We start from the raw sequence: 25,754 nt of genomic DNA, 5'->3' as shown, positions 1-25,754 counted from the left end.
TTTCGTAGCACATATGCAGCACTCTTCCGACCATGTTGTGGGACGGGCCATGCCATGCCCCTCGCTAGCGTGCTGACTGATAAACAATGAGGCAGGTTACGCACTCGAGACACGCAGAAACCGGACCGGCTGCACCATGTCTACCAGCAACTCAGGCGAGACAACAACATCAGCAAGAAGAAGACGATGGAAAAAAGGAAGAGACCAAAAGCTCGCTCGCTCGCTCGCTCGCCCGCTCATTTTGTTTTGTCCCGCGCGTTCGATCTATTTTGCATGCTCAAATGCTGCTTTCATACGTTGCACATGGTTCGTTTAGTTTAGTGCGCGGCGGGCTTCTCCTCAGCCGCGGCGACGAAAGCGCGGATGCTGCGGGGGACTGTCAGCGACTGCTGTTTTCTGTGGGTGGTGGCTAGCAAGACCTGGGCGCGGAGTGGACGGGTGAGATAGGGCCCGAGACGGCAGAAACAAGTGAGTACCGAGGACTGAACGTCGAGCCGCGGCGCGTGCTGTCGCGAAATGATATTCACAACACAGCCCATGCCCGGCTCGGTTCTGAAGGTTCGGCACGCTCGTCCTCGTCCTAGCCCTCTGGCACCTGCCCGTCCGTTCCAAGCCTAAGCCGCGCCTTGCAGCGCCGTCGCCCAAGGCCTAGCTAGGGTCAATACGCACAACTCGTCCTCCTCCTTGCTGCCAGTGTTGATGGTGGTGTCCTTGGCAACGGGGGCGGGGGCGGCAGCCACCTTCTTGTCACCACCACCCGACGAAGCGAGGGCAATGCCAATGGTGGTGAAGATGGTGCCGAGAGCGCTGGTAACATTAGTATTTCGCTGTTTGCAGGATCTTCGACGGGCCAATGTGCGATGTGGGACGCGGTCGACTGTCCAATGCACAGTGGGGTGTCGCCGTCGCTGGTCTGTGTGCCCGTGACCAACGTGTATGGGCCCAGCAACTCGCGATACCCCTCGTGGAGGTTGTGCACACATCGTATTCCCCCATCGACTTGGCACGTCTTTCGGACCAACTGTCCGAGCTCGGCAAACTCACATGTACTCGTTCTGAAAGGGTCAGCATGTCTGTTTTCTTGTGTGTCTGTCTCTCTCCCTGCCGCGCGCCCGTGGTGCTCACCTTGATGGCCTTGCCGGCGATGTTGTAGGACATTTTGGCTGGGGGAGGAGTGGTTTTAGAGGTTGTAGCAAGAGTCGTCAATGGCCGTCGTCCCAGCTGTAGACGCAGAGCGCGCCGCATCCGCCCGAGAGAGAGCCCTCGCAGCCCAGCCAGCGTACACCGTGTGTGCCAGCCAACGAGCCAGCCAGCCAGCCAGCCAGCGCCAGCCCGGAGACAGGAGGGGGTGCCATTTCTCCGACAATCGCCGAGCGAGGCACACTCTCTTTCCGCTTCCTTGCTCGCTGCCTCTGCTCTGGAAAGTTGGGCAAGACGACCTCCACTACCACTCGCTCTGTGCATATACCCACAACACACACCCCTCACACCCCGTCGTCCGGCACCCCATGCTCCTCGCCGGCCTCCGCCCACTGGGCAACATCTTCCGCGCCGCACCCGCAGGCCCCATCGCCTCGTCGTCGCGCGCGGCTCTCCCTACCCCTTCCCCCGTCGCCCAGCAGGTCCGTTTCCGCTCGCAGCTCGCGCCGAGGAAAGTCAAGTACCGCAAGAGCTTCAAGGGCAAGCCTACTGTGCGTACATGCACGACGAGACACGCTAGGCGAGGCAGAATGGGCTGCACGGCCTCCCCGCATGCTGCAGCACGCCGCCGAGCTGTGTCTTGTGTCCCTTGCGAAGACCTATAGTTGCTGACGTTTCTACAGCTGCCTATCGTGAGCTCACACATATCCACCGAGGCGCCAGTCGTAGCTCTGCTAACTATCTAGGGCGGCTCGATCAAGGGCACCACTCTGGAGCACGGCGGCTTTGGTATCCGCCTGTTGACGGCGGTGCGCCTGACGGCCGCGCAGCTCACCTCGGCACAGGCGGCCGTCAAGCGCAAGATCAAGCCCGTCAAGGGCGCCGAGCTCTTCCTCCGCGTCTTCCCCGACGTCCCCGTGTGCGTCAAGGGTAACGAGACGCGTATGGGCAAGGGCAAGGGAACGTTCGAGTACTGGGCATGCCGCGTGCCGGCCGGCCGCGTGATTTTCGAGGTGGCAGGCGGCAACATTCGCGAGGAGATTGCCAGGCAGGCGCTCAAGCTCGCCCAGGTCAAGATGCCCGTCGCGACCGAGTTTATCAACGCCCAGACCCCGCCGCGTCTCGGATCGATCGTCAGCAGCGACCTGGCGGCACCCGTCCAGGCCCAGAAGAACGTCGAGCTGGTGCCCCCGCCAACCCCCATCGCCCAGGCCGTCGCCTCCGAGGCCCGCGCATAGAACGGGGAAGACAGCGAGAGAGAGCGAGAGAGAGCTGTTCCATCAAGGGACAGAGTCTAGTTTTGTAGCAGCATGGCATATCACATACCATTCTAGCTGCGAGAAACCCAAGGGACTGACGGTGGTGTGCAGGGGCACGATGGAGAACGAAAGGCTCGGGCGTGGGCAACAACGTCCGTGGTGTGACAACTGAGCTGACCTGTTCTGACTCGCAAGGAGATGACAATCCGTATGCCGTGAGGTGAAACTGGAGGTGTCGGAGCGGATATGAAAAGACGAGGCGAGGCAAGGCAAGACATACCAGCCGCCACATCGGCACCATGTCCACAAGGGTACATGCTCAAGCCTACAACCACACCATTCGACGTCCACACGCAGACGGCACCCGCCTCTCATCCAAACATCCGCCGATCCCTTTATGTGACTCGACGCACTGCCCATGTGCCCACGCCTGCCGCCGTGCCGAGGATGTCGGCTGCGCGCAGCAACGCCGCTTCACACACCGCTTCAGGCCAGTCGCCGTCCGTTTTGTGGTGGGCCTTGTCCTCATCCTGCTGGGCAGGGACCATGGTACAGCACCGCGGGGCGCGGTTGTCCGGCGCTGACGTGTGGCGGCGGTCGAGCGCGCGGACTGGAAGGCGGGGGACATCAGCTTATGGATATGGCTCTGCACTCACCGATGTGGGCCTGCTGTAGCCATTCAAAGGGCGCATACCGCATCTCCTTGACTGCATCGCTGCATCGACACACGCCTCGGCGAAGCCCACGTACGACCGCCTGCCACTCCCCGTGCTTGAGCGTGTGCGAGTGCCCGAGGGGCATGCAGCAGTGGACCATGTGCATCCACAGCCCTGCCTCTCGGTGCGGGCGAGCGTCAGCTGGATGGATATGTTTGGGGAGACACAGCCTTGGTCCATCGTGTCTTCGAGGCGATACAGCAGAGATAAGTTGGATGCAATTCGGGGACGTTCGTGGTGTACGGTAAGCTCGAGCTGGCCGCTGCGGTTGAGTCGGGACGCAGATGTGGTCTTCAGGCTGGGAAGGAGACCAGGTCAGCAACGACCGCCGGTGTCAGCGGCCGGTTTTGGGGTAGGCGTTTGGGTCCATTATTTACCGCTCACACGCCTCATGCTCCCTCTGAACCTCGGCATCCAGCTGTTCTGGCGTCTTGTCCACTGATTACAGTGCCCATATCAACCGGTTCTGTGATGTGTCTGCCCGGGCTAGTGTTTCGTCTGCAAGGCGACGTGCGGCTGCGCCACGACCGAGGCGCCGCCACAAAGCTGGTACAGTGTGACCCTTCAGAGGCCGTCTGTTTCAGCGGCCATGCTGAGGACAGCGGGTCGGTCAGTAGTGAGATGTGAGAGAGAGGAGATATGGGAAGAGGGTGCGCTGTGTGGAGGACATGATGCCAGTAAGGCAGCGGGAACGGGAGGCACGGTGTAACCTGTGTCGACCAGTCGCCACATCTTTCCGACCAAAGTGGCATTTTCATCCCCCGTCACACTCTCCATGCCCCCCTTCCTTCCGCCATCCTTTCTCAGCCTTCTTCAGCGTCACAAAAGCATAGAAACAGGCTGCAGAGGCCAAAAGCGAAGGCCCTCGCCGGGATTTGAACCCAGGACCACTTCCATAGCTAGAGATGCGGAGACGAATCCGAAGGAGGATTAGAGACCATGATCTGGACCCTAAGAAAGTATGATAGCCACTACACCACGAGAGCCGCCATGCAGGGCATCCAGCGCATGTGAATGTACACTGGAGAGGCCTGGGAGGGGTTTGGAGGAACCGGGAGGAGTCTGGAGGAGATGTGGTGGTAAGGAGAGTTGGATGACCGTGAGGAAGGAAGAAACGGAAGGGCTGGCGGATTCGCATCAGTAATTTCCGACGGCCGTCATCCGGCCACCTTTCCTCCGTTTCTTCCCTCTTACCAATGGAAATCAGGGCAGGGAACGTTTCTGACCCTTCTCTTTCTGCATATCCTCTCAGATCACAGGAAAACGAGCTGGAAACAGGCCTAGGGACCGCGCCGCAAACACCATCGACATCAACATGTCCACACCGTTGGTGAAACGGTATCATGCGTCGTTGCCATGTGCAAGCTCGACGCGGCAGGGGTTCGACTCCCTTACGGTGTAGAAGCCGCTCTAGGCCTTCTCTTTTGGCCTCTGGGGCTTCCTGTTTTGGGCAGGGAAGATGTAGATGAAGACGAGGGCCGAAGAGTGGCACTTCGGGAGTCACCGATCTGCCGGTGGCCACATTCAGTCCAGTATCGTCCTTCCCTCCCTCTACATCCCCCACCCCCTCCACGGCCACGCACCGCATCATCCACACGACCCCGAGAGCAAAAGAGAAGACATCTCTCGACGTCTCTCGAGCTGTACAAGCTCCGACAATGACATGATTCGAACATGTGCTCCCGAAGGAAATTGATTTCGAGTCAATCGCGTTAACCACTCCGCCACATTGCCGCCATGGTGTTGTGCTTGTAGAGCAGCTCCGTGGCTTCCGATTGATGACATGCATGATGCAGAATGGTCGGGTGGAAAGGGAGAAACGGTGGTTGGAAGGTCGGAGGTCGGAGGGTCCCTGGTGATGGACGATGGGTGGCGGGGTGTTTTTTCGCCGATGTGGGTGGGATGGCGAATCTGAGTGGTGTTTTGGGCCACCCATGTTTTCGGTATTCCGACGCCCGTCAATGGGTTGTTTTCGGTGGCAGACAGACGGTAGATGCCCTTTACTCGAGTCATTAGCGATGGCATGGTCGCCAGGCCAACAACACCCAGTTCACCGACCTAGGTGTCCGCTTGTGGCAGCAACCCGCCCCCAGGATTTAGAGACCAAGTGGCGGGGCATGGGCCATGCGGTTGGGGAGGGAGTGGGCCATCATGAGGGCAGAGAGGGATATTGTTCCAGAAGCTACAGTGTCTGTGGCTGTCCCACCAGACTCACAACTGCGCAAGTCGGGTACTCCCACGCTGTGCGGGTGAACAGTGGTTGACTGCGACGGGCAAGGTGTGACGAGTCCTGTAAGACCTCCACGTTCCCAGTATGTAGACAACGGATATCCGACCGGTCTGTCCGACGTGTGAACCCGCCAACGCACGCACTCCGTACGGGACACGCGATAGGTCCAGGCATCGGGACGTGTTGAGGAGATTGGGATGTCACTTGACATATACGCCACCATCCCTTGGGTTGAGCTCAAACACAGCGGGGCGCCGACAAATAAAACAAAAAGCCACCAACACCAGATACGGCAAAGGACCGGGCCCAGGTGTTTAACAGCCTGACGGGCTGGTGCACGCTGCAGAGGACCGTCACAGGTGGGGGAACGTAGGACCCGATCGCCGGCACTATCACTTCGGTCAGCGTATGGGGTCCCGTCGCTGGCGGGGGACAATCATTTGATTGAGCAGGGGCTTCGGGTTTGCCTGTGTCGTGGCTGAAGTTGTTCCCTACCAACCACTCCCCATCGTCAAGGAGCCCCAAACCCCGTAACCTTCCCAGACGGTACAGAGCTATAGGAAACCCAACGTGGCTGCAGGATACCGTGGCAGGTCCAATGTAACGAAATCTGCTGCGGTATGAGACCTGAGACCATTCCTGTTCATCACGATGGTGTACACGAACGGACACTCACCTTGTCAAGCGAGTCTTCCTTGGCAGCGTATTTTGTTTTGTTTTGTTTGTGTCTCCTCCTCCGCTTTTGGGAGATGAGTGAGCCAGTGATTGTACCGACCCTTGAGTCGGACCTTGGGGTGGGTACCGTCACAGACCCACTCATCTTCCAGCACCGTGGACCTCACATTCTTCTTTGGATGTGCAAATTGTAGTCGACTACCTCTCGGCAACGATCATCGGCAGCACCTCGACTGGGTCCAGCGACCGAACACCTGGGCGGCCCTTCGAGTGGAGCCATTGCGGATTGGTTGTCCATTCCTCCCAGTGACACTTGGCGAGAGACTTGGGGGCGGCCTGCGACGAACGATGAAGAAAACAAGACGCTTGAGAGATGGCCACTTGCCTGGTCAAAAATCAGTTCTTTAGTACCACGGTGCTTCCACTCGTACGTCACCTCTGCACGACGTTTAAATCTGCCACAACCCTCCGACCCACCACGGAACGGCGGCCAGGACCTTTGCTCGCAAGCGACCCAGCTCGGCCCACCCGAAATCACCCCCCTTAAAATCACAAGGCCAAGACTCGGCCTGGCCGCAACCGAGCTCCTGCCAGTGCCTATATATGCTCTGCTGGCGTGTGGCACCCAGCGGAAGCGAGTTGCGTCGCGCACAGCCAAAAAAAAATGGGTGTCTCACTCATGATCTCATACTTGCGGGGTCCGGAATCCGGAGTGGCCCTGTCCAGCAACAGCGGTGGTGCCCAACCCCTCTTGGCGCTGGGCAGTGCCTCACAGTCGGGGGTGACTCGGAGGCCGTCGTCCGACCCGCAGCCACCGTTATTCCCATCCCACGAGCTGTGAGCCCTCTCCAGCAGGCGTGCGACAGCGACAGCTTGGCACGGCACAGTGTCTGGCACCGGCGGCAGTGCGGGCGATACGATACGTCACGTGCGGAAGCGTTGCCCCGAGTTGCTGTGCGAAACAGGCCCCTGGGTGTAGCTTGCTGCAGCCAGCGTGTGTTGCGATTGATGTCATATCTCGACGTATGCGGCAAAACGTTTGCGGGGAACATCGTCTGCGCGCGCGTTCCGAAGCAACTCGCCGATCTCCGACCCGACTGCTTTTACCGTCGATGCATTGTTTCTTTTATCCGCGGATTCACCGTTCGGTGCGCGTCCTATGCACAAGAGATGTCCGTAGTCATCAGACGAATGCTCGAGGGGCCCGGGGGGAGGTGAGCGCACACTGTTCGTGGCCGCCAGTGTCGAGTACGGTTGGTACGGCGCCAAACAAGCAGGGACCAACTCCCACGACGAGTCCTGTTGCAGGCGGTTCTTGCCGTTTGTCGTCCGTCATCGTTCTGCCCGACCGTTTGCCAAGCCTCGTCCCGTTCCCAGCAAACACGAATCTCTCACCAGTCTCGCCAGCGCCTGTTTTCCAGACGGCAGATGCGCAGATGGCCGATGGCAGATGACGTTGCAATTCACGATGCCGAGGTGCCGGTTCCCACCATACCCCACTGTGTTGTTTCCATGCCTCGTCGATCCCGCCCAGCCGCGACTACGAGGAACTTGCGGTCGTGTGATCGTGTGTGCGACCGGTTTCAGGATGGGGCTAGGGACGACCGGGATGAGGGAGGGAGGGGGAGGTTGTTTGGTCGGAATTGTAACATGCCGACAAAGGTAGTTCCCAGTTTTACATTCTCGCCATGGAACAAGCTCACAAGCACACGGGTACACGGGAATCGCTGTCTCCACTCTGATCCTCTGACAACGGTACCTGCTACTCAAGATTGATTTCCGTCGCTCGCTCCCCGGCTGAAGACTGTGACGGACGCGGCAACTGCCCATAGTTCCTAGCAATAGCACGTCTCTCCCTGCCAACAGCCTTTTCTAGTCTTGTTCAGCTAACTGGGGGGCTCTCGTTTCCTGGCGACGCAATGAGCCAGCGTTGCGCTAGTGGAAGCAGGACGTAGTGGAACCAAGGAGTCAACGACACTGCAACGGAGCCCATACAGAGTCAGTTATAAATCGGAACAACGGGACGAACTAACACGACGATGAGGCAAAGGCAAATACCGGTCTGTTGGCGAGGGAACACCGTCGCACAGTGTGGGAGGAACGGCGAGAGCAAATCGTTGTTCTGAGCCCTTGCGACAAACTCCTCAAGCGCTTCTATCCTTCTGTACAGAGGTTGTCGTGGGGGACCCGGGAGCTCACCATTGATCCATTGAGGCAGAAGAATAGACCTCGCAGTGACGCGAAGCCCAACAAGCCTGCGGCCCGTGGCCTTTGGCCTGTCGTGTGTTTTGGCATGAAACACAATGCGTAGCCCCAAAGTTAACAACTCCAAACCTAGTGCGTTTTTTTCAATGGCTGAGAAACACGAACCGTACGGCCGATGCCACCAACTCCGGTCGTAGTATGTTTTGTTGTGAGAAACACAATACGAAGCTCCGATGCCACCAACTCCGGTTGTAGTGTGTTTTTTTTTCCCCTCAATGTCCCGGCCACATACAAGTAGGGGTCCCACAGAGTCGCATGTCGTCACTCACTGAGCACCGACAAAAATATGACGGCAAGAGACATCCTACAGTAAAATAGAAATAAAGATATGACGGAGTAATCCTCGACAGCAGTATGGCTGACGTCTGTGGACGTTGGGCCCCGCACTGGCATTGACGCGGATGTTGCCGTTTGAACTTTCGGTCCAATCCTCTCCGATCTCTTGCGCTCACACTCTACTTTATCGCGCGGCCGTGGTCCCTCCTCTTGTTACCGGCACCGCGCCCATGACCATGCTCGCGCGCACCCTCGTTACGGGAACCAGCACGCTGCTCGCGCCATCTAGCGTGCGCGCGGCTGTATCTGCTGTCGCCCGCAGCACACGTACCTACTCGACTCCCTCCCCTTCGCCGACCCCCACTCCGTCTTCCTCTTCAACCACCGCTGCGCCACGCGCCGGACGCAGGCCCATCGCCCTCCCTACCACACCGACACCGGCTGCGGAACCCTCATCTTCCGTCGACGCCAGTGCTGGCGGTGCGATCAGCTACGAGCCGCTGCCGCGGCACATCGCCGCGCGGCGCGGCGTGCTGCTCGTGTCGCTGCCCATCCCGCCGGCGTCGTGGCCGAGCCACCTGGAACCCATGTCGCCGCTGCTCGCCGACGCCAGCGCCGAGCTGAAGAAACGCGGCCTGGCCGTGCTGGCCGTGTACGACGGCGTGGGCACTGCGCCGTTCCCGCAGCTGGGCGAGGAAGAGGTGTACCCTGCGACCTTGGTGTTTCCCGACGGGCGGCGGTTCACGTTCCCGGCACTGTCGCGCGAGACGCTCACCGACCCGCTGTTCCTCAAGGGCGTGGATTACCGGGCGCTGGACACGAGCCGCGCGGCGCCGAACGCGCTGCCTGTCGCGCGCAGCGGGCCCGAGGTGCTGGTGTGCACGCACGGCGCGCGCGACTGCCGGTGCAGCGAGCGCGGGGGGCCGCTGGTCGCGGCCTTGCGGGCCGAGTTTGCGCGCAGCGGCGTCAACATCCCCGTGAGGGAGGTGGCACACGTGGGCGGGCACAAGTGAGCTGGTATCGTGGAGCACACAAGCTGACACTCGCCAGGTGGGCCGCCAACGCCATTGTCGTGCCGGCGCTGGACATGCTCTCGAACCTGGCCGCGAGCGACGCGCCCGACCTCGCGGCCCACGTCATCGGCAACCGCCCGCCGAGCTCGCGCATGTGGCAGCACTGGCGCGGCCGGTTCGGCATGGACGAGGAGCAGCAGGCGGACGTGTGGGCCAAGATCGAGGCCGGCATCGCCGCGGCCGCCGCGCCGCCCGACACGGCTGCGGCGTCTGAGAAGCCGCACACTCACACGGGCAAGACGGTGCCGCTCACGTTCAAGCTGCACTCGGGTGAGAAGCGCGTCGTGCACGCCCGCCTGGGCGACACCCTCCTCGATGTCGGGCAGGAACACGGCCTGCCGTCCATCGAGGGCGTGTGTGGCGGCAACCTCGGTGAGGAAATATGGATCAGTTCACGAGTCAAAAAAGCGTACTGACCATTCTCGACAGAATGCGCAACTTGCCACGTCTACCTCAACCCCTCGCCTGTACCCGCGCCCGTCGCGGACCCGACAGACGACGAGCTCGACATGCTCGAGTTTGCCGTCGACTACAACGACGAGGCGAGCCGCCTGGGCTGCCAGATCGAAGTCACGCCCGAGCTGGCACAGTGGGTCGAGGAAGGTGGGGTCATTGAGCTGCCTAGATTCTAGAGTACGAGAGTGTGCAGGGAGGTGTGGCAGGGGGCCATGTGCTGTGGAATCTAGATGTGATTGTTTGTACATTTTTTTGGAAATGACTACTGTGCTCCTCTCTCCCGGTCTCTCAGTGTCTCTGTTGTCTCTACTTGCTTCTATTTTTTCGCTGTACGCTGCCTACTGCCCTGCAGCCTCTCCCAACGCGAGCTCCACCTCCAAGGCACCCCCTGCTTGCGCCCAAACGCCCACTACCCAGTCGTCCCGCCTACACGCCGCCACCGTAGCGCGCGATGCCGCGGACGTCCTCGAGGAGCTGCTGGAGGATCTCCTCGTTCTCGTCCCCTTGGGCGTAGCGTTCCAAACTGCCATTAGCAAAGCGTCGATGTGGTGGATGGAGAGGATGAGCAAGGCCGAACAGCTGAATGACTTCCAGAAATCCCAGCTGTGGATGCAACCTCGTGGCCGCAGGTTCCAGTGGCACCGCTCGATGCCTCCTTGCCTCTCTCTGTTCACCAGACTCACCTAGGAATGAGTGCGACGGCCACATCAACCTTCTCGGGACGAAGGTGCATGATCTGCGCAATCTCGAACATGTTCAGGAAACCGGGGCGCGCGACGAGGGCACTGTGGTCGGCGGGTCAGCTTGGGCGCCGGGCCCAGCGGGAAAGGACGAGGTTGCAACTCACGCGCGCATGTTCTCGGCGACGTTGGCGTCGGCGTTGGTGAACTCGTTGACGTACTCGACGGTCTGCTTGTACACCCTGCGCGCGGAAGCGTCAGCGGCAAGCTCTGCAAGGGCCAACGTCGCAGAGCTTTGGGTGCAGCTAGGACACAGCGCTGAACCAGTCTTGCGTCGACCGGTTCTGGTGACCAGCCTTGTTGTTTCGCTTGCGGGGGAGTGGACACTCACTTGTTGTCGGGAGGAGGAGGGACGTTGGGCGCCTGCCTCGAGATCTGGAGGATGGTCTGCACCTCGCCAATGGTGAGCGCTTCGCCGTCTGCGAATTCTGCAACTGCGTCAGCACTGAGATACCAGCACTGCGGTACAGCGAGTCCTTGGATCCTTTGGGAGAAGGGGCCCGGGGGGAAGGGCCAACACCCGAGCTGGGTGGAGGCTCTGGACTGTGGTGGGTGTACGTACCGCCGAACTGGAGCTTTGTCGCATCTTCATCCTGGGCCTGAAATCTGGGTCAGCGCTTGCGCAGATGCTGGGTTGGGTGTGTGGGTGGTTGGTTGTTGGGATGGGACACGTGTGGGGTGAGATTGCATGTGTGTCCGTCTCCAAGCACAAGGAGAGCGAGGACAGGGGAAGGAAGGTTGGTACGGAGGGAAGGGGGCAGAGGACGCAGTACGCACAGCTGCTTTGCGATGGCGGCCGGCTGGACGGGCGGAGGGTGCTGGCCTTGATGTGCCCGAGGATCCTGCGAGCTGTGCCGATGTGGGCTTTGCCTCGTCGACCATGGTGGTGTTGTTGTTGTTGTTGTTGTTGTTGTGACAAAAAAGTTGGAGTGGGAGATCAGAGGATGGAAGCGGGGTGTGTGTGCCCGGCGGCTGCGACTGACTGGTGGTGTGTGTGTGTGTGATGGATGTTTCCAAATGTGCCCAAAGAGGCAATAGACTGGGTGTGTGTGCCTTGGTTTACGTAACGGTGGAAACACCCCTCCTGCAGAGAGCCCTGTTGACGGGAGAGCCAGCGGCCAGAGCTAGAGCGGCGAACAAGACGAGAGAGACGAGAGAGATGTGAGAGGGGGCCGAGACTCGTATACAGGTGCGCGCAGGGGAGAGAAGGGTGTGTGGGTGCGGGGGCTCGGTAACGGGGCAAACACAGTTGTCCATGCTGTGGCAAAGGAAAAAGGTTGCAAAAGGTTAACGAGAACGCATTACTCAATCCTCCCATCGCTCGCTCGCTGTTCGGTGGCCAGTCCTCGCACTTGACTCCCAGTCCCCCATATCCCCATTCCCCCCCCTTCCTTCTCACCACACAACCCCCACACCCACCCCCGCCGATGTTGTGCACATTGCTCGCCACGATCACCACCCTCCCTTTCGCCCCCTAAACCCATCACTGTTGCTCTCCTGCACAGCTCCCTACCCCTCGCCGCCACCACCGCCGCCGCCGCCACCACCCGCGCACAGGCCTGTCGCTCGTCCTCGCAGGCCAGGCGCCTGGCGCACGCCCAAGCAGCGCCGAGGCTGCCCCTCCCCTTCCTTCCTTGCCTCCCTGGCCCACGATAGGGAAGACACACACTGTACACAGAAATCACTCTCTCTAAACAAACACTAGTGCGCGCTGAGAGCGAGAGATATTCCCCGTCCATCCACATCGTCGTCCTCTCATCGTTTCTGTCCCAACAGCAAACAACAACAACAAGGCCATCGGTCCCCCCCGCAACCATGGCCCTTCAGCCCGGCGCGCCGCCTACACTCTCGCGCCGGAGCTCGTCGTCGTCCATCGAAGTCGCCTTTGCCACGCCTCCGACGTCACCTGTGCTGCCGCCTTCGGTCACCCGTATCCCAAAGCCCGTGCACCACACGCCTTCATCTCACCATCTTCAGCAGCCTTCTTCCTCCCATCCCACAGACACTCCTCCTCCTCCACCACCACCACCACCACAGACCGCAGCAGCACCACCAGTCACAACCACCACCACGCCACAGGCCAAACCCCCAGTCGCGAATGGGACACCGCGCTCGCGATCAAAGTCGACACCGTCTGCGTCCCGCATACCTTTCGTACGCCCTCCCATGCCGGAGTCTGTGTCTGCTGGCACGGTCTCTGGGTCGGGCCCAGGCGGCTTGATACGCAAGAATGCCATCAGTCCTCCCACTCGGACCATCGGCTTGCCAGGCGTGCGGTCGTCGTCCATGGCAGCAGCAACAACAACGCCGCCGCCCCGAACGACCTCGTCTAACGGTAGCCGCTCGAGACTGTTGGGTGAAGGCTCATTCATTCCACGGGTCGTGTCCACTTCTCCCTCGTCTTCGGCGGCATCATCAAGCAGCCATGCGTCGTCTGGAATTCCTCCAGTGCCCCGCAGACAACGGTCAGCGCCGGGCCTCGTCAGGCAGGCCGTGCACACGCACACTGCAGGCAGATCACCACTGCCCACGCCCCGTGCACCAGTCCCACCCGAACAACCCAACTCGGCTCCCCCGCGCACACAGACCACGACGACTACGACGCCTGCCATCAACATCTTCCAGTCCACCCCACCCCACCCCTCGACAGCGACCATCCGCACAATCCAACCCCCACAACAACAGCCTCCCTCCCCAACCCTCGCCGCCGCCAGACGAAGATCCGTCAGTCCCCAAGTGCTCGCCCCCGAGCAAACGCGTGAACGGTCCTCATCACTGGCGTCGGCAACATCATCGCGGACGTCGTCATTGCTCAGCTTTGACGATGGTCGAGCTTCTGACAGCTCTTCTCGTGTTAACGGCTTCGCTATCCACCGCAGCGAAACTCGCTCTTCTGCTTCACGTTCGGCAAGCCACACACCGTCCCGCACACCGTCCCCCACCAAGAGCATCAGTCCGCCGACGGCGTCGCTCGTCCATGCAGCCGCAGCTACAGCGGCACAACGACGGCTCACGCTTAGCACATCACCTGAAGTCCTCTCCCCTTCAGGTAGCTCGGTCAACGTTAGGAGTAAGCTCCCGCGAAGGACACGAGGCCCGTCGCCCGTAGTTGTGCGTTCGCCGACTGGCAGCGCTGGAACAATGACCTCCCCTTCCCTTGAGACAGTGATCGCCAGTCCCACCACTGCGTCGTCTGACCGCAGGTCTGGGCCTACCTCGCGGATACCGAGCCCCATGCACCGCACTCCCTCGAAGAGCCCAACAGACAAGACTGCTGCAACTCTTAGCCCTCCACTTCCCATACTCCCAGACGCGGTCCAGGGTACAGGTCCAGGAGCCTCATCCTCATCGGGCGCGACGCCAGACAACCACTGGACCTCGACGGCGCCTCGTCGCGCGTCAGGGAACGGTAGATTGACTTCACCGCGTCCAGACCGCAAATCGCCTGGTTTGACCATTTCCCCACCTCCCCCACCACCATCGTCGCGACTGTCTCTCGTACCACACGTCCCTCCCCCCTTGCCCGCCAAGAGCCCACTCCGACAGCTGTCGTCTGGGACGCTCTCGACACCAGCTACACGACGCAGCGTTGTCATTTCTCTCGCATCGCCAGAGAGCGCCGGGTCCAACTCGTCGACGCCGGCACAGTCGCGCAGCGGACAAGCTACACCCAGGACGCCCAATGTGAACCTCAACGGCAGCACCCCTCCCTTGGATACCATTAACAAGGTCGACCCGTCCCCCATGGTGTACACGCCTGCGCTCATGACCCCGTGGTCTGCGCCGGTCGAGACCAACATGAAGCGGAACAGCCAGTACATCGAGTCCGGGCCTCCCTCTGCGCCGCCAGAATCGGCCAACAGCTGGGTTGTCGGCGCCATTCCAGCAGAGAGCCCGCAAGACATGTCTCCAATGACCCCCTTGGACGGCACGTTCCAGACTCTCAAACGCACAACAGAGCCGGAACCGTGGGCGCCAGGGCCATCAGAGGTACGCACACATCACACACTTTCTCCAACCCAGGCGCTGATGAGTTAGAATGATCAAAAGGCACTGCCTGCTGTGCCCCCAATGGCCGAATTGCGCACTCCAAAGACACCCACCACACCTGTCCGTCCCGGTGTCGGCAGCAACTTTCAGTCCCGTTCGCCCTCCATGCCGACCTTGTCGAGTACAGCTACAAGCCGCGCGAGGGGCGCTACGGAATCGCATCCATCACCAGGCATGGCGCGGGCTCGTCCCGGCATGAACAGTGTTGCCAGCCTCAGCAGCCTTCCTACGCCAGGACGACGACCGCAGAGCATGATGGTGGGCGGGTCCTCTCCGATCTCGCCCAGTGCCAGCACATCGTTGTCCCGCCGTGCGCATCTCATGCGTGAGATTGCAGCCACAGAACGGGCGCACGCGACCGACCTGGCGTTGATATGCGAGGCATACCTACCCCTGGACGAGCCAGACTATCGCCCCGAATCGCACCACTCGTCCTCGAACGGCGGCGACTCCATGTTGACAGACTCGACGCGTGCAGGCCTTCGAAGCTCGTCGTACGGTAGCCCCGCCGATGACCCCCGACGGACCAGTGCGCACCAGGGTGAGACGTGGCGGACAAGCGGGCACGAGCGTCGTCTGAGCGGCATGGAGTGGAACAGCGGTGGTACACCGCCGCCGCTGCCCAAGTCGTCGTTTAGCACCGCCGGCAGCCTGCACACCAATGGGTCCTTTGATTCGCTTGGCCCGTCGTCTGCCAGCGGCTCGCTCGTGACTGCCGCCGTGCTTCCCTCGCCGCGCTTCCCATTGACCTCGTCATCGTCGAGCAGTCCCGGTCCTGGCGCGTCGCGCATGCTCCCTCCAGTGGGCTTGCCGCTCTCCAAGGCAGACAGGAAAGCCGTGTTCCTCAACATCCGCGAGCTGGCCCTTGCGGCTGATGAGCTCGCGACAGAATTTGAGGACGCCCTCGGAACTGACGAGGAAACGCTTGTGGCGTCGGGCGGCCAGAGTGGCACGGATCGTCTTGGCCATGTCTTCTCGCGCATGGTGAGTTTTTTTTCTTCGTCATTCTGGTGTAGCCTCTGGCATTTCCGATCCTGACTGACCCCCCCACTTTCAGCTCCCACGCTTGGGCCCACTGTTCATGTACTATTGCCCGCGGCAGTCGGCAGCGAGCAGCCGGTTGCTCGAGCTTCAAGCCAACCCAATGCACGCCGCGCACCTCAACGAATGCTGGCAGCGCGTCAGGTCCCACACGCACGCTTGGAACCTCGATTCAATGCTCATCAAGCCCGTGCAGCGCATCACAAAGTATCCCCTGCTGTTCGAGGACCTTTTGTCGTGCACCACCCCTGCGCACCCAGACTACTTTGCGATCAGGCAAGCTGCGGAGGGTGCACGTGCTTTGGCTGGCGACATTGATGAAGCCAAGAGGCGCAAAGACGTCATTACAAGCGTTATCGGCAAATCGCCGTCGACTGTCAGCCTCATCAAGGAGCCAAAGAACGCACGAGCCGGTGGACGGGGCTTGCTCCTGAGTCGGTTCAAAAAGGACAGGTCTCCGATGGCGTCTGGCGGTCCGAGCCCCGGCGACTCGACGTCGGCGCCGCAAGTGATTTCGCCCTATGCGCAGACCCAGCTCAGTGAGCTCGTCCAGCGGCTCGAGGAGAGTGAAAGCCTTGTCACCCGCCTGGGCAAAGAGATTCTCGTGTGGCGCGAAAAGTGCCAGATCGTCATCAAGAACGAGGCCGACCTCAACATCCACTTTCTCAACTGGTACACCCTCGAGGGCAAGATCAAGATGGACCCACAAACAGCCAAAGTCGCTGCGTACCAGGCGTTAATCTCCGAGCTGGCCGCCACGGTCTGGAAGGAGATGGAGGGCGAGGTGTGCGGTGGAACCAACCAAAACTCGCGTTCGGTCATGCTCATGCTCGGGACCTTGATGGACGCTGTCAAGAATCCCAAAATGATCATTGACAAGCTCAACAAAAAGTCGGCCGACTATGCGCGCTACGTTGCGTACGCGTCCGCAAAGAAGTCGGTCGATCGCCCGCTCCTGCTCGAGGCGAGCGAGTATGTGGCGATCCACACACAACTGCTTGAAGAGCTGCCGGCCTTTTTGGAGGGCTACAATCGCATCCTGGAGATTGCCGTTGCGGCGTTTGTGGGCGCGCAGGTGCGCTACTATGGTGCCATGCGCGACCGTATCGTCAAGTATACCGACAAGTTCCTCACGGTCCCGACCGACGAACAGGTCACCGACCGCGGAGACATTTGCGAAGTCAAGCTCGACGTGTCGACCTTCCGTGGCATCCACAAGGCGTGGATCGACCGGTTCCGCGAACCACACATGATGATGAAGAACTTGGAGATTACGGGCGGTGATGGAAGTGAGTTTAAGCTTGCACGCAAAAAAACTGACATCATCAGCACGTATTCCCGCACCGCGCACCACCAGCTTTGGCACACGTCGGACGGCGAACACGGCCTCGGCCAGACCGAACAGCGGCAGCAGCCGCCCAAGCTCGTACGGCCAGCGCTCCAGCGTCACCTCGGAACTCGTCACCCCTCCAACACTGCGCCACACTCCGTCGCTGCACTCGACCCGTTCCGAGTCGCGCAGCTCGTCGGGTGCAGGTCGTCGCCGTTCGTCGTCGCTAGCCACGCCGTCCGAGACACGCCCCGACGCCGTGCGCGCCACCACTGGCGGCGACATGCGTCCGCCCGAGACGAGTGCCCTCGCAGGCCTCATCCGCCGGAACAGCTACAAGTCGAAGAACGGCAACAGCACCACGTCGAGCCTTACCTCTGGCATGGCAAGCTTTGCCAACCGGTCAGTCACCAACCTCGGCCTGCGGCAATCTGTCAAGCGTACAAAGTCGCAGACGCGCGCGTCGACGTTGTCGTCCCAGGCGTCCACCGAGGAGCACGAGCGGCACTCGTTCGGCCTGCCGCGCATCACGCCCACGAGCGACCCCTTGTTCGACGCCCTCGGCCTGTCGGGCACGCCGAGCAAGGCCGGCACGCCCGTGCACGGCTACGCAGACATTCCCGCGTCGCTCCTCGTCTCGCCCACCGAGCTCAACTTTGGCGGACTCGGACTGGGCACCATGACCCCCCTGCAGCACACGTCGGCCATCTACGTCGGCGACGACGCGGACCCGGGCGAGACATGGCGCGACTCGCCGATCCTGTACGCCTGCGCCGCAGTGGCAGACTTCAACCCGGCCGACTTGGGAAACCACCGGTTCCAGGGCCTCGTATTCCTCCCGCTCGCCGCTGGCGACCTCGTCGAGTGAGTAAATGAGTGGCCAGCTGACCTTCAGCGCGCCAGCTGGTCTTTAACGCGACCCCCAGCTGACAATCTCCCGCAGCGTGTTCCACGAGATTGGCCGCGTCGCGGACCTGCACGACTTTCCATATTCTCAGGTGGGCGTCGAGAACGACGGTGCGGTGGTGTGCCGTGCCGAAAACGGCCTCATTGGCGTGGCCATGTGCAGCTTCCTCGAGCCGCTGCGGACGTAGCGAGAAGAGACAAACCACGTCTATTGGTGTGAGAGGAGGGAGAGGGGAGGAGAGAGGGAGGCGCAGAGGGAGAAGGAAGAAGACATGCGGTGGAGTGATCTAGATTCTGTAGCCTGTATTACTGGACCTTTAGGTGTATGCATGAGCGCATTAGAGACAGCAGAGGTCGATGGGGAGACAGGTGCCACCTGGGGGGTGCAACATGGCAAAACGCCACCTGCGCCACCCAGACCATGTCACGTGACATGTACCAAAAGTTGAACCCACAACTGACGTTCATGACCAGCGGCAACTCACCATAACAACAGTTGCTCTTCCCACCCACCTCTCCTCCACCTTCCTTTCCACAAAAAAAATGCGCCAGAAACGTGCCAAGGCGTACAAGCGCGTCATGGCGCTGTACGTGTCCGCCTTCAACTTTCGCCAGCCGTACCAGGTCCTCGCGTCGTCCGACTTTCTCGTCGAGGCCGGCAAGTCGCCCGAGATCGACATCCTCAAGATGATGGGCACGACGGTGCAGGGCGAGATCAAGCCTAGTGAGTTTGGTGTATACGAGGAGGAGACGGGTTATGTGCTGGATGGAGTGTGCGCAAGGGTTTCCTACTGCCTGCCCATGCGACCTGGCAACGGGTACGACCTCGCGACGTCGTGTGTTCCGTCCGTCTGAGCCTACTCCCTCCCTTCCCTTCCCTGCAGCCTAAAGCCTCGAGCCACAGCTGACCGCCGCAAGTGATCACCCAGTGCTGTATTGAGGCCCTCTACCGTCTCGGCAAGGACGCGCAGGCCGTCGTCAACCTCGCCAAGCGCTGCGAGCGCCGAAAGTGCAACCACCGCACGGCCATTGACCCGCACGAGTGTCTGAAGGATGTCATCGGTGAGTCCCGTCGAGAGCGAGCGTATGGCGGCGAGGCGGCGAGGAGATGTGTTCGTTCTAGCTGCAGATATCGCGATCCAGAAGCTGGCCCAGAACACATTTGCTAGCCGCCTGCGCCCCACACTCGAGCTGCAAACATCACCGTTCCCAGCTCGCTCCTCGTGTACCGTTTTCTGGAAGACTGGCGCTCACCACCCACCCGCAGGCGAGACCAACAAGCACCGCTACGTCCTTGCGGTCCAGGCCCAAAAGTTCGCGACGGCAATGGGCACCATCCCCGGTCTGCCGATCATGCACTTCAACGCGCGCGGCGTGCTCGTCCTCTCGCCCCCGTCGACCGCGACGGTGCGCCACAAGAACGCGCTCGAGGAGGACAGGCGCGTGGGCGGCGCGGCGCTGCTCGATGGCGTGGTGGACGGCGCCAACGTCCTGGGCGGCGGGAGCAGCGGGGGCGCCGGCGGCGCCGTCGAGGGATCCATGGCGCGCCGCAAGGCCAAGCAGCCCAACCCGCTCAGCATGAAGAAGAAGAAGAAGGGCACCGACGAGGCTGTGGGCAAGAAGCGCTCGCGTGACGACGACGAGGACGGGCACGAGGACAAGGAGGACGAGGACGAGGACGAGGCCGAGGCGGCTGGTGCGGGCGAAGGAGGGGATGCGGCGGGCCGTAAGAAGAAGAAGAGGAGACGCGGAAAGGGCGGCAAGGGCGAGGTCGCGGCTGCCATTGCGGAGATCAAGGCTGGCGGCCTCGGCGGCGTCATTAGCATGGCGCCCGAGGAGGCTGTTGGCGGCGGCAGCGGCGAGGCGAGCGGCGACGAGTCGGACTAGGGCGAGGGCCAGGCGATTCTCTAGAGCTTTTGAAACATGTACCATCCTTTTTTTTTGCGCATATTCTACTCTACTCTACTCTAATCCAAAGACTACCAAGACACTGGTCTATCCATGACCCCACATGGGGCCATGGGCTATCCGCTACACTATCCCTCTATTCCTCCCACGACTACATGTACCCTGTCTTATTAACTACACCTCCTTTTCGTCCTTCTGCGCGCCCTCTCTACAGTTCTACACTCTGCGCTACGGCAACGGCATGTTGGGGTCGAACCAGAACTGGTTGTCGGTCGTGACCAGGTCCTGTAGTGCGTTCTGGCCGTTCTGCAGCATGGCGCGGAAGAAGCCGTCCTGACACCATGTCAGCTTATGACGCAGCTGCCACTCACGAGATCGAGAGTCTCGCCAAACCCGTGCGCCGGGTCCGGCGGCGGCAAGGGCATGCCGTGCAGCATGCCCAGGCCAGGTGGGCCGCCACCAGGACCGACGCCGTGGACGCCGTGCGGCGGAACATGGGCACTTCCCGGGACCGACCCAGATCCAGACTCGGGGCCGTGGCCGCCGCCGTGGAGGGCAGCATGTTCCACCTTCTGGCTGTTCTGCAGAACGAGCAGCAGACGCTGCATGAACCGCCCCACGAATCCCATGACCGTCTCGCCATCGCCGAGCGTGGCATTGTCGCAGCACTTGGACAGGCGCTTGACATGTTCCGTGACGAGGCGCTTTTGGAAGCTCGGCAGCCGCGAGAAAAGCTGGGTGCAGTGTCAGGTGCCATTCGACAAGAAGGGGCCAACAGGAACCCATTTCACTCACGTTATACACCATGACTCCAAAGCTCGAGATGTGCGTCGCGCTCGTGTCCTGGAAATACCGCAGGGTGCCGAGAAGGCCCAGTGCCTCGGTCTGCTTGGCGAACGATTCGGCGAGCAGCAGCCAGTCCAACACAGCCGCGTCGCGCTCATGCGGCGCACAAATGTCCAGCATGTGGTACTTGATCTTGAGCAGGTGGTTGAGGTCAAACCACTTGAGGTACGTCTGCTCAAACGTCGTGATCATGCCCGTAGCTGAATCCGTAAGCCTTGACTCACACGACAGGTACAAGCTAAAACACTCACAAGGGTCGGCAGGGAACCAGTGGTTCATGTGCTGGTCGATCTGCGCGTACAGGTCGTCCAGGATGGCCCACGCGAGGTCGCGCGACATGGTGTGCAAGTTGCGGCGATACTTGACCCACATGCGGTACGTCGATGCCGAGCTGAAGCTGCACGCGTGGCGCATGTCACCACACCCGAGCCACGCCGTCTCCTCGGCCCACCGGACAGCATCAGGAATCTCTTCCAGGCGCACGGTCGGTGGCAGTCCATAGACGTCAGAGTATCTGCAAAGGTTAGCAGGTGGCGGGGATCTGATCACCTCACAATCGATCAAACGCTGTGTGATGTCAGCACCATTTCTCTTGCGCTTTGCCTGGCTGCAACACTCACACGACACAGTGTACCACGTCCGTTCCGCGTTGGCCACGATGCGCGCCTCAAACTCGTTGGCCGGGAGCGGCTGGGTACGCAGCACGTGCAGCCCCAGTTGATATCCCAGTCGAATGGCGATTCCCAGCTTGACCCACGAACTGCCGTCGGTCGGGTCCTTCCAGCATACCATAATGATCAGAGCCTGTACCAGGCCAATGTCGCAGTGGCCCATGCCGACGGCGCGGTTGACGATGGTGTTTGTGTGCGCCAGGAGCGAGCGGTAGAGCGGGCGCCGGAAGAACTTGCTTGCCACGGTCATCATGGCGCTGAGCAGGATCGGCGATGAGGAACGGACCCATGCTAGCGTGTGGACTGGGGTGTGGGGTGTTAGGGTATAGGGTACGTGGGTTGCCGGCGCCCGGCACCATATGGACCTGAACTCACGCTGCGGTTCCAACGTCGCAATGAGCGGGTTGATGTGCTGCATGTACCTGTGGGTCAGCATACTGGTGGGGAGTTGGATGGTAGCTTACAGTCCCAGCAACGTCTCAGCCTCGCGCACCGCCAGCAGTTGGAGGTTGACTGTCCGTTAGCTCAAAGACGACGGCTTGTGAGCTCACTTGGATCCTCCACATATCCATTCTCAGCAGCGCGCACGCCGCCGTCTGCTGTGATTTCGGCGCCGTTCACATCCCTCGGCAGCTCCGGGTCGAGGTATGCTCGGATATCAACTCGCTTTGGTGCAGCAATAGTTGGCGCTGGGATGGTCGGCTTGATAGATGACGATGAAGGGGATGGGGTAGTGAACCGAACAGACGACTCGGAAATGACGTCTGGTCGCATAGAAGGTCGCCGGGGCAGCTCGGCCGCCTCTGGATACGAGGTGAACGAGGTCTGGCCTTCGCTGTTCATGTGTTAGCAACGTGCTTTGGTCAAGGAGGAGAGCACGAACAGTGACCCGCTGGCTTCTTCTTCGTCTTCGTCACCATCCACACCTCCAGATTCGCCCTGCGGCTTCCTCCGGCGCTTGCGCGCGTAGACACATTGGAGGTTGAGGCGCACTGCGCAGCGTTAGCTTGGCATGATCGTCATCCGTCTGACGTACAGCAGCGCTGGCATGGTGACACTTGGTCCTCGTTGCCCAGGCATCGTGTCTGGTGGTCGTCAGCAAACACAGCTGAGAGCACCAGCAGCAACGGTTACAAACCTTGATCTTGCGGCATCCTACGCAGCTGTCTCAGTTAGCTCTTGAGCTCTCCTCGGCGCACGCCAGCGGGGGCTGCCCCGTTCCGTGCACTTACGCCAAGAGATGTCGCTGTTGTCGTTTCCTGGTCGGCGGCAGTTGGTGGTCTGCCGTCATGTTCTCCTTCCCGCCTTGCACCTCCATCTCGGGTGGTCTTGGTGCTCGTTCAGTGGGATGTCAACACGGGTTTTCGAAAATGAGGGAGCAGAATATCACGACGAGGCGCCGGCGGCGGAGGCGGCGGCGGCGGCCGCGTGAGCGAGCGAGAGCGAGAGCGAGTAGAGCGGAACGGCGTACGGCGTGCGGCCGCGGCGTTGTGTGGGCTGTGGTGTGATTGTGGAGAGTTGAATCGGAGCCAAATAAACCGAGCTACCGAGGGTCTTTAGGGAAACGTGAGGATTGCAACTCGACGTATCGGCCCGGTTCACCCAGTCAACGGTGAGACCGCAGCAGGGTTCTACTCATTTGTGTTGCTCTCCACCCACCTCATTCCAGGGCAGCGTCCTTGATGCCCGGTAGTCGGAGCACCCGACAGAGGATGCCGCACGCGCTGCAGCAGCAAACCCAGGTTAACCAAGTGCAAGTGGGCGAGAGCAGGTTTACCAGATCTAAAGCTGTTCGGTCCGCTTTGGCGGCGCTGTTCCAGGTCCGATCGGCAGTGGAGAATATGACCAGACATGAGACAGAGTATGTAGCTTAGAGTAGTGGTGTGTGCTGCCATTCGAGAGTAAAAACACGTTCGACATCGGCATTTTTCTGCAGCGAGCCACGGGGAGTCCGGTGTGCAGACACGCAGCAGAATCGGTTGGTATCGCGAGTCCGGCCGTCCACAGAGGCCACAGAAGCACTACCCTGGACGGACCATGCTGTGCCATTGCTCGTTCGCGTCGGCTAGGGGGTGCGATACCAACAAAGTTCCAGTCAATTTTCTGCGTTACGTGCTGCGGCGGGCGCCGATCCACGCCTGGGTGCCAGGTGCCACACGAGTGCCACGAGGACAAAACAGGTTCTGATAATGGTCATTAATACACGTTATATTCCAAGGTTACGTAAAATAATTCCACGTGGACGGAAATTTATTTGTGATGTGATTTTGCCGGCCGTGTGGCAGTTGGACGTTTTCGACGGCGTTGGTGCTCTGGTGTGCTCGACGCTCTGCGCTGCTCCCGCTCACCGCCCGAGAATTCCAGCTTGCAGAGAGTGCAGAAGCTTAGAGCGTGGCCACTCGCGCGTACACCTCTATACACACCCATAACCTTACCCTCCAAAAGACGCCATCCAACATGACGTCCATGGCCGCAGCTATCGCTGCCTCGCTCCCAGCACAGGTCGCCCCCGTCGCCGCCCCCGCCCCGGCTCCTGCCAAGGTCCCCGCTCGCATGGAGGGCTTCCTTGACGTCGAGGCCGCTCGCGAGGTCGAGTCCGTCAACCTCAACTCGCTGGTGCGCACACACACACCCAACGCCAGTCCACTGCGGGCGACTGGTGGTACCCATGTGCACATGTACTCACACCCTTCTGCAGGTCTTCCTCAAGATCATGAAGCACTCGACCGACATCCTGCCCCCTCCCCCTGCCCAGACCTACCAGCAGGACCGCAACCAGCCGCCTCCCACCAACCTCTCGAGCCACCCCGACGCCCTCGGTATCCTTCTTGGTCTTGACCTCGACGGTGTCATGGAGGTTGAGGACTCGTTCTCGCTCCCTGCCGGCGAGACCAGCCTTGGCGGTGAGTATTATACTCGTCGCGTGCGCGGGAGCGACAACTGGCCGTCAATGTTCATTTCATTGATGGGTCGCGCGTCATGTCACATCTCTCCGTAATGTTTACTGATGGCAGCTCACTCGTACTCGACCCGTCTCCTCAACCACCTCCGTGAGGTCCAGACCCCCGAGTCGCCCGTGGGTGTCTACCTGTCGACCCACAACGGTGGCTTTGTTACTCGCGGTGCCGTCGACCTGATGGTCGCTGTTGAGAAGGCCGCTGGCCGTGGCAAGGCCATCCTTATTATCCACGACGCTTCCAAGGCCGCTGCCGCCGGCGACCTTAGCATCAAGGCGTACAAGCTTAGCGAGGGAGCCCGTGACGCTGCCCAGAAGGGCAAGTGGGATGCCACCTCGTGAGTGTTTCAATCAACATACTGATCTGTGGAACTCGGAACTGATGGTCTTCTCCTTAGGCTCGCCGAGCACAAGCTCACTTCTTCGACCATGCTCACCACTCTCCCCGTGAACGTTGCGTCGTCGACCCTTGTCGAGGCTTTCCTTGCCACCCTCACCACCTCGGCCGGCACCGCTGCTCCTTCGCTGTCGAGCCCCGCCGTCCCCCTCCCCCCTTCCTTCCTCCCCCTCGTCAACCCCCTCCCCCACTCGCTCCCCGACTACCTGTCCAACACTCTTGACGCCCTCACTCTGCACACCCACGAGGCCAACAACCTCGCCTTTATGACTCGCCAAATCGCGCGTGAGAAGACCAAGCACGAGGCTACCATCAAGGAGCGTGAGGAGGAGAACGCCCGCAGGCGTAAGACTGGCCAGCCCGAGCTCCCCGTCATCTCTGCCGAGCTCCGTAGCGGTACCAAGGAGCCCAGCAGGTTGGAGATGCTCTGCCTCCAGGGCCAGGTTGACGGACTGGCCAAGTCGATGGGCGCCGAGGCTGGCAAGGGCCTTGTCAGGTGTTATCTGTAGCGTGTAGTAGACGCCACTGTGTTCGCGGTGGCCTAGACCACTAGGAGGGGCACAATTTCTGCATTGGTTGTGCACAGAGAGAGCGAGAGAGAGCGAGAGGAGCAGCAATTGCATGCAGCGTGCATGGTACTAATGAAGCGAGGCCCCAGTTATACAGTTGTTGCCTTGTGGTTTGCATTGGCACGGACGCGGCAAAAAGCCCATGCGGGTGAAGGTGTGAATTTTGATTCCGCAAAATGGACGGCGGACCCTTTCAGGGGGGAAAGCCATGTGCCGATGGTTGCCACCCAGCGCACACAACGGCAAACAA

General features: G+C 60.8%; 9 protein-coding genes and 3 non-coding genes across 12 annotated transcripts; 7 read left to right on the top strand and 5 right to left on the bottom strand.

Annotated features, from left to right (window-relative positions):
* Positions 1 to 317: 317 nt before the first annotated feature.
* On the bottom strand, positions 318 to 1,158 carry EHS24_009553 (uncharacterized protein; the record flags this gene model as incomplete). Its single annotated transcript, XM_028624828.1, has 4 exons — positions 318 to 366; positions 670 to 807; positions 1,045 to 1,055; positions 1,126 to 1,158. The coding sequence occupies 4 exons, from the start codon at positions 1,156 to 1,158 to the stop codon at positions 318 to 320; spliced, it is 231 nt and encodes a 76-aa protein (XP_028474996.1).
* Positions 1,159 to 1,508: 350 nt separating this feature from the next.
* MRPL16 (mitochondrial ribosomal large subunit component) lies at positions 1,509 to 2,378 on the top strand (the record flags this gene model as incomplete). The annotated part of the gene is made up of 3 exons (XM_028624827.1): positions 1,509 to 1,691; positions 1,824 to 1,832; positions 1,887 to 2,378. The coding sequence occupies 3 exons, from the start codon at positions 1,509 to 1,511 to the stop codon at positions 2,376 to 2,378; spliced, it is 684 nt and encodes a 227-aa protein (XP_028474995.1).
* A 1,597-nt stretch (positions 2,379 to 3,975) lies between these two features.
* EHS24_009551 lies at positions 3,976 to 4,101 on the bottom strand. Its single transcript has one exon. It is a non-coding gene; the product is annotated as a tRNA-Pro (tRNA).
* A 335-nt stretch (positions 4,102 to 4,436) lies between these two features.
* EHS24_009550 lies at positions 4,437 to 4,516 on the top strand. The gene has a single exon. It is a non-coding gene; the product is annotated as a tRNA-Gly (tRNA).
* A 252-nt stretch (positions 4,517 to 4,768) lies between these two features.
* EHS24_009549 lies at positions 4,769 to 4,849 on the bottom strand. The gene has a single exon. It is a non-coding gene; the product is annotated as a tRNA-Ser (tRNA).
* Positions 4,850 to 8,791: 3,942 nt separating this feature from the next.
* On the top strand, positions 8,792 to 10,266 carry EHS24_009548 (uncharacterized protein; the record flags this gene model as incomplete). The annotated part of the gene is made up of 4 exons (XM_028624826.1): positions 8,792 to 9,570; positions 9,612 to 10,006; positions 10,064 to 10,223; positions 10,260 to 10,266. The coding sequence occupies 4 exons, from the start codon at positions 8,792 to 8,794 to the stop codon at positions 10,264 to 10,266; spliced, it is 1,341 nt and encodes a 446-aa protein (XP_028474994.1).
* Positions 10,267 to 10,516: 250 nt separating this feature from the next.
* EHS24_009547 (uncharacterized protein) lies at positions 10,517 to 11,712 on the bottom strand (the record flags this gene model as incomplete). Its single annotated transcript, XM_028624825.1, has 6 exons — positions 10,517 to 10,613; positions 10,774 to 10,875; positions 10,938 to 11,012; positions 11,162 to 11,258; positions 11,393 to 11,429; positions 11,608 to 11,712. The coding sequence occupies 6 exons, from the start codon at positions 11,710 to 11,712 to the stop codon at positions 10,517 to 10,519; spliced, it is 513 nt and encodes a 170-aa protein (XP_028474993.1).
* Positions 11,713 to 12,645: 933 nt separating this feature from the next.
* EHS24_009546 (uncharacterized protein) lies at positions 12,646 to 14,868 on the top strand (the record flags this gene model as incomplete). Its single annotated transcript, XM_028624824.1, has 3 exons — positions 12,646 to 12,984; positions 14,377 to 14,798; positions 14,865 to 14,868. The coding sequence occupies 3 exons, from the start codon at positions 12,646 to 12,648 to the stop codon at positions 14,866 to 14,868; spliced, it is 765 nt and encodes a 254-aa protein (XP_028474992.1).
* Positions 14,869 to 14,901: 33 nt separating this feature from the next.
* Positions 14,902 to 18,345, top strand: EHS24_009545 (uncharacterized protein; the record flags this gene model as incomplete). The annotated part of the gene is made up of 4 exons (XM_028624823.1): positions 14,902 to 15,864; positions 15,938 to 17,210; positions 17,251 to 18,115; positions 18,195 to 18,345. 4 exons carry the CDS (start codon positions 14,902 to 14,904, stop codon positions 18,343 to 18,345), a joined length of 3,252 nt encoding a protein of 1,083 aa, XP_028474991.1.
* Positions 18,346 to 18,700: 355 nt separating this feature from the next.
* On the top strand, positions 18,701 to 20,044 carry EHS24_009544 (uncharacterized protein; the record flags this gene model as incomplete). The annotated part of the gene is made up of 3 exons (XM_028624822.1): positions 18,701 to 18,881; positions 19,076 to 19,219; positions 19,281 to 20,044. The coding sequence occupies 3 exons, from the start codon at positions 18,701 to 18,703 to the stop codon at positions 20,042 to 20,044; spliced, it is 1,089 nt and encodes a 362-aa protein (XP_028474990.1).
* Positions 20,045 to 20,293: 249 nt separating this feature from the next.
* On the bottom strand, positions 20,294 to 22,900 carry EHS24_009543 (uncharacterized protein; the record flags this gene model as incomplete). Its single annotated transcript, XM_028624821.1, has 13 exons — positions 20,294 to 20,398; positions 20,437 to 20,799; positions 20,861 to 21,111; positions 21,163 to 21,425; positions 21,466 to 21,478; positions 21,532 to 21,601; positions 21,669 to 21,885; positions 21,948 to 22,041; positions 22,134 to 22,417; positions 22,466 to 22,574; positions 22,619 to 22,667; positions 22,721 to 22,745; positions 22,815 to 22,900. The coding sequence occupies 13 exons, from the start codon at positions 22,898 to 22,900 to the stop codon at positions 20,294 to 20,296; spliced, it is 1,929 nt and encodes a 642-aa protein (XP_028474989.1).
* Positions 22,901 to 24,039: 1,139 nt separating this feature from the next.
* On the top strand, positions 24,040 to 25,444 carry EHS24_009542 (uncharacterized protein; the record flags this gene model as incomplete). The annotated part of the gene is made up of 4 exons (XM_028624820.1): positions 24,040 to 24,198; positions 24,281 to 24,485; positions 24,597 to 24,876; positions 24,937 to 25,444. The coding sequence occupies 4 exons, from the start codon at positions 24,040 to 24,042 to the stop codon at positions 25,442 to 25,444; spliced, it is 1,152 nt and encodes a 383-aa protein (XP_028474988.1).
* Positions 25,445 to 25,754: the final 310 nt, after the last annotated feature.

Source organism: Apiotrichum porosum (genome assembly GCF_003942205.1).
Source record: "Apiotrichum porosum strain DSM 27194 chromosome Unknown scaffold_9, whole genome shotgun sequence".
Classification (NCBI taxonomy): Eukaryota; Fungi; Basidiomycota; class Tremellomycetes; order Trichosporonales; family Trichosporonaceae; genus Apiotrichum; species Apiotrichum porosum.
This window is presented reverse-complemented; position numbering and strand designations above follow the sequence as displayed.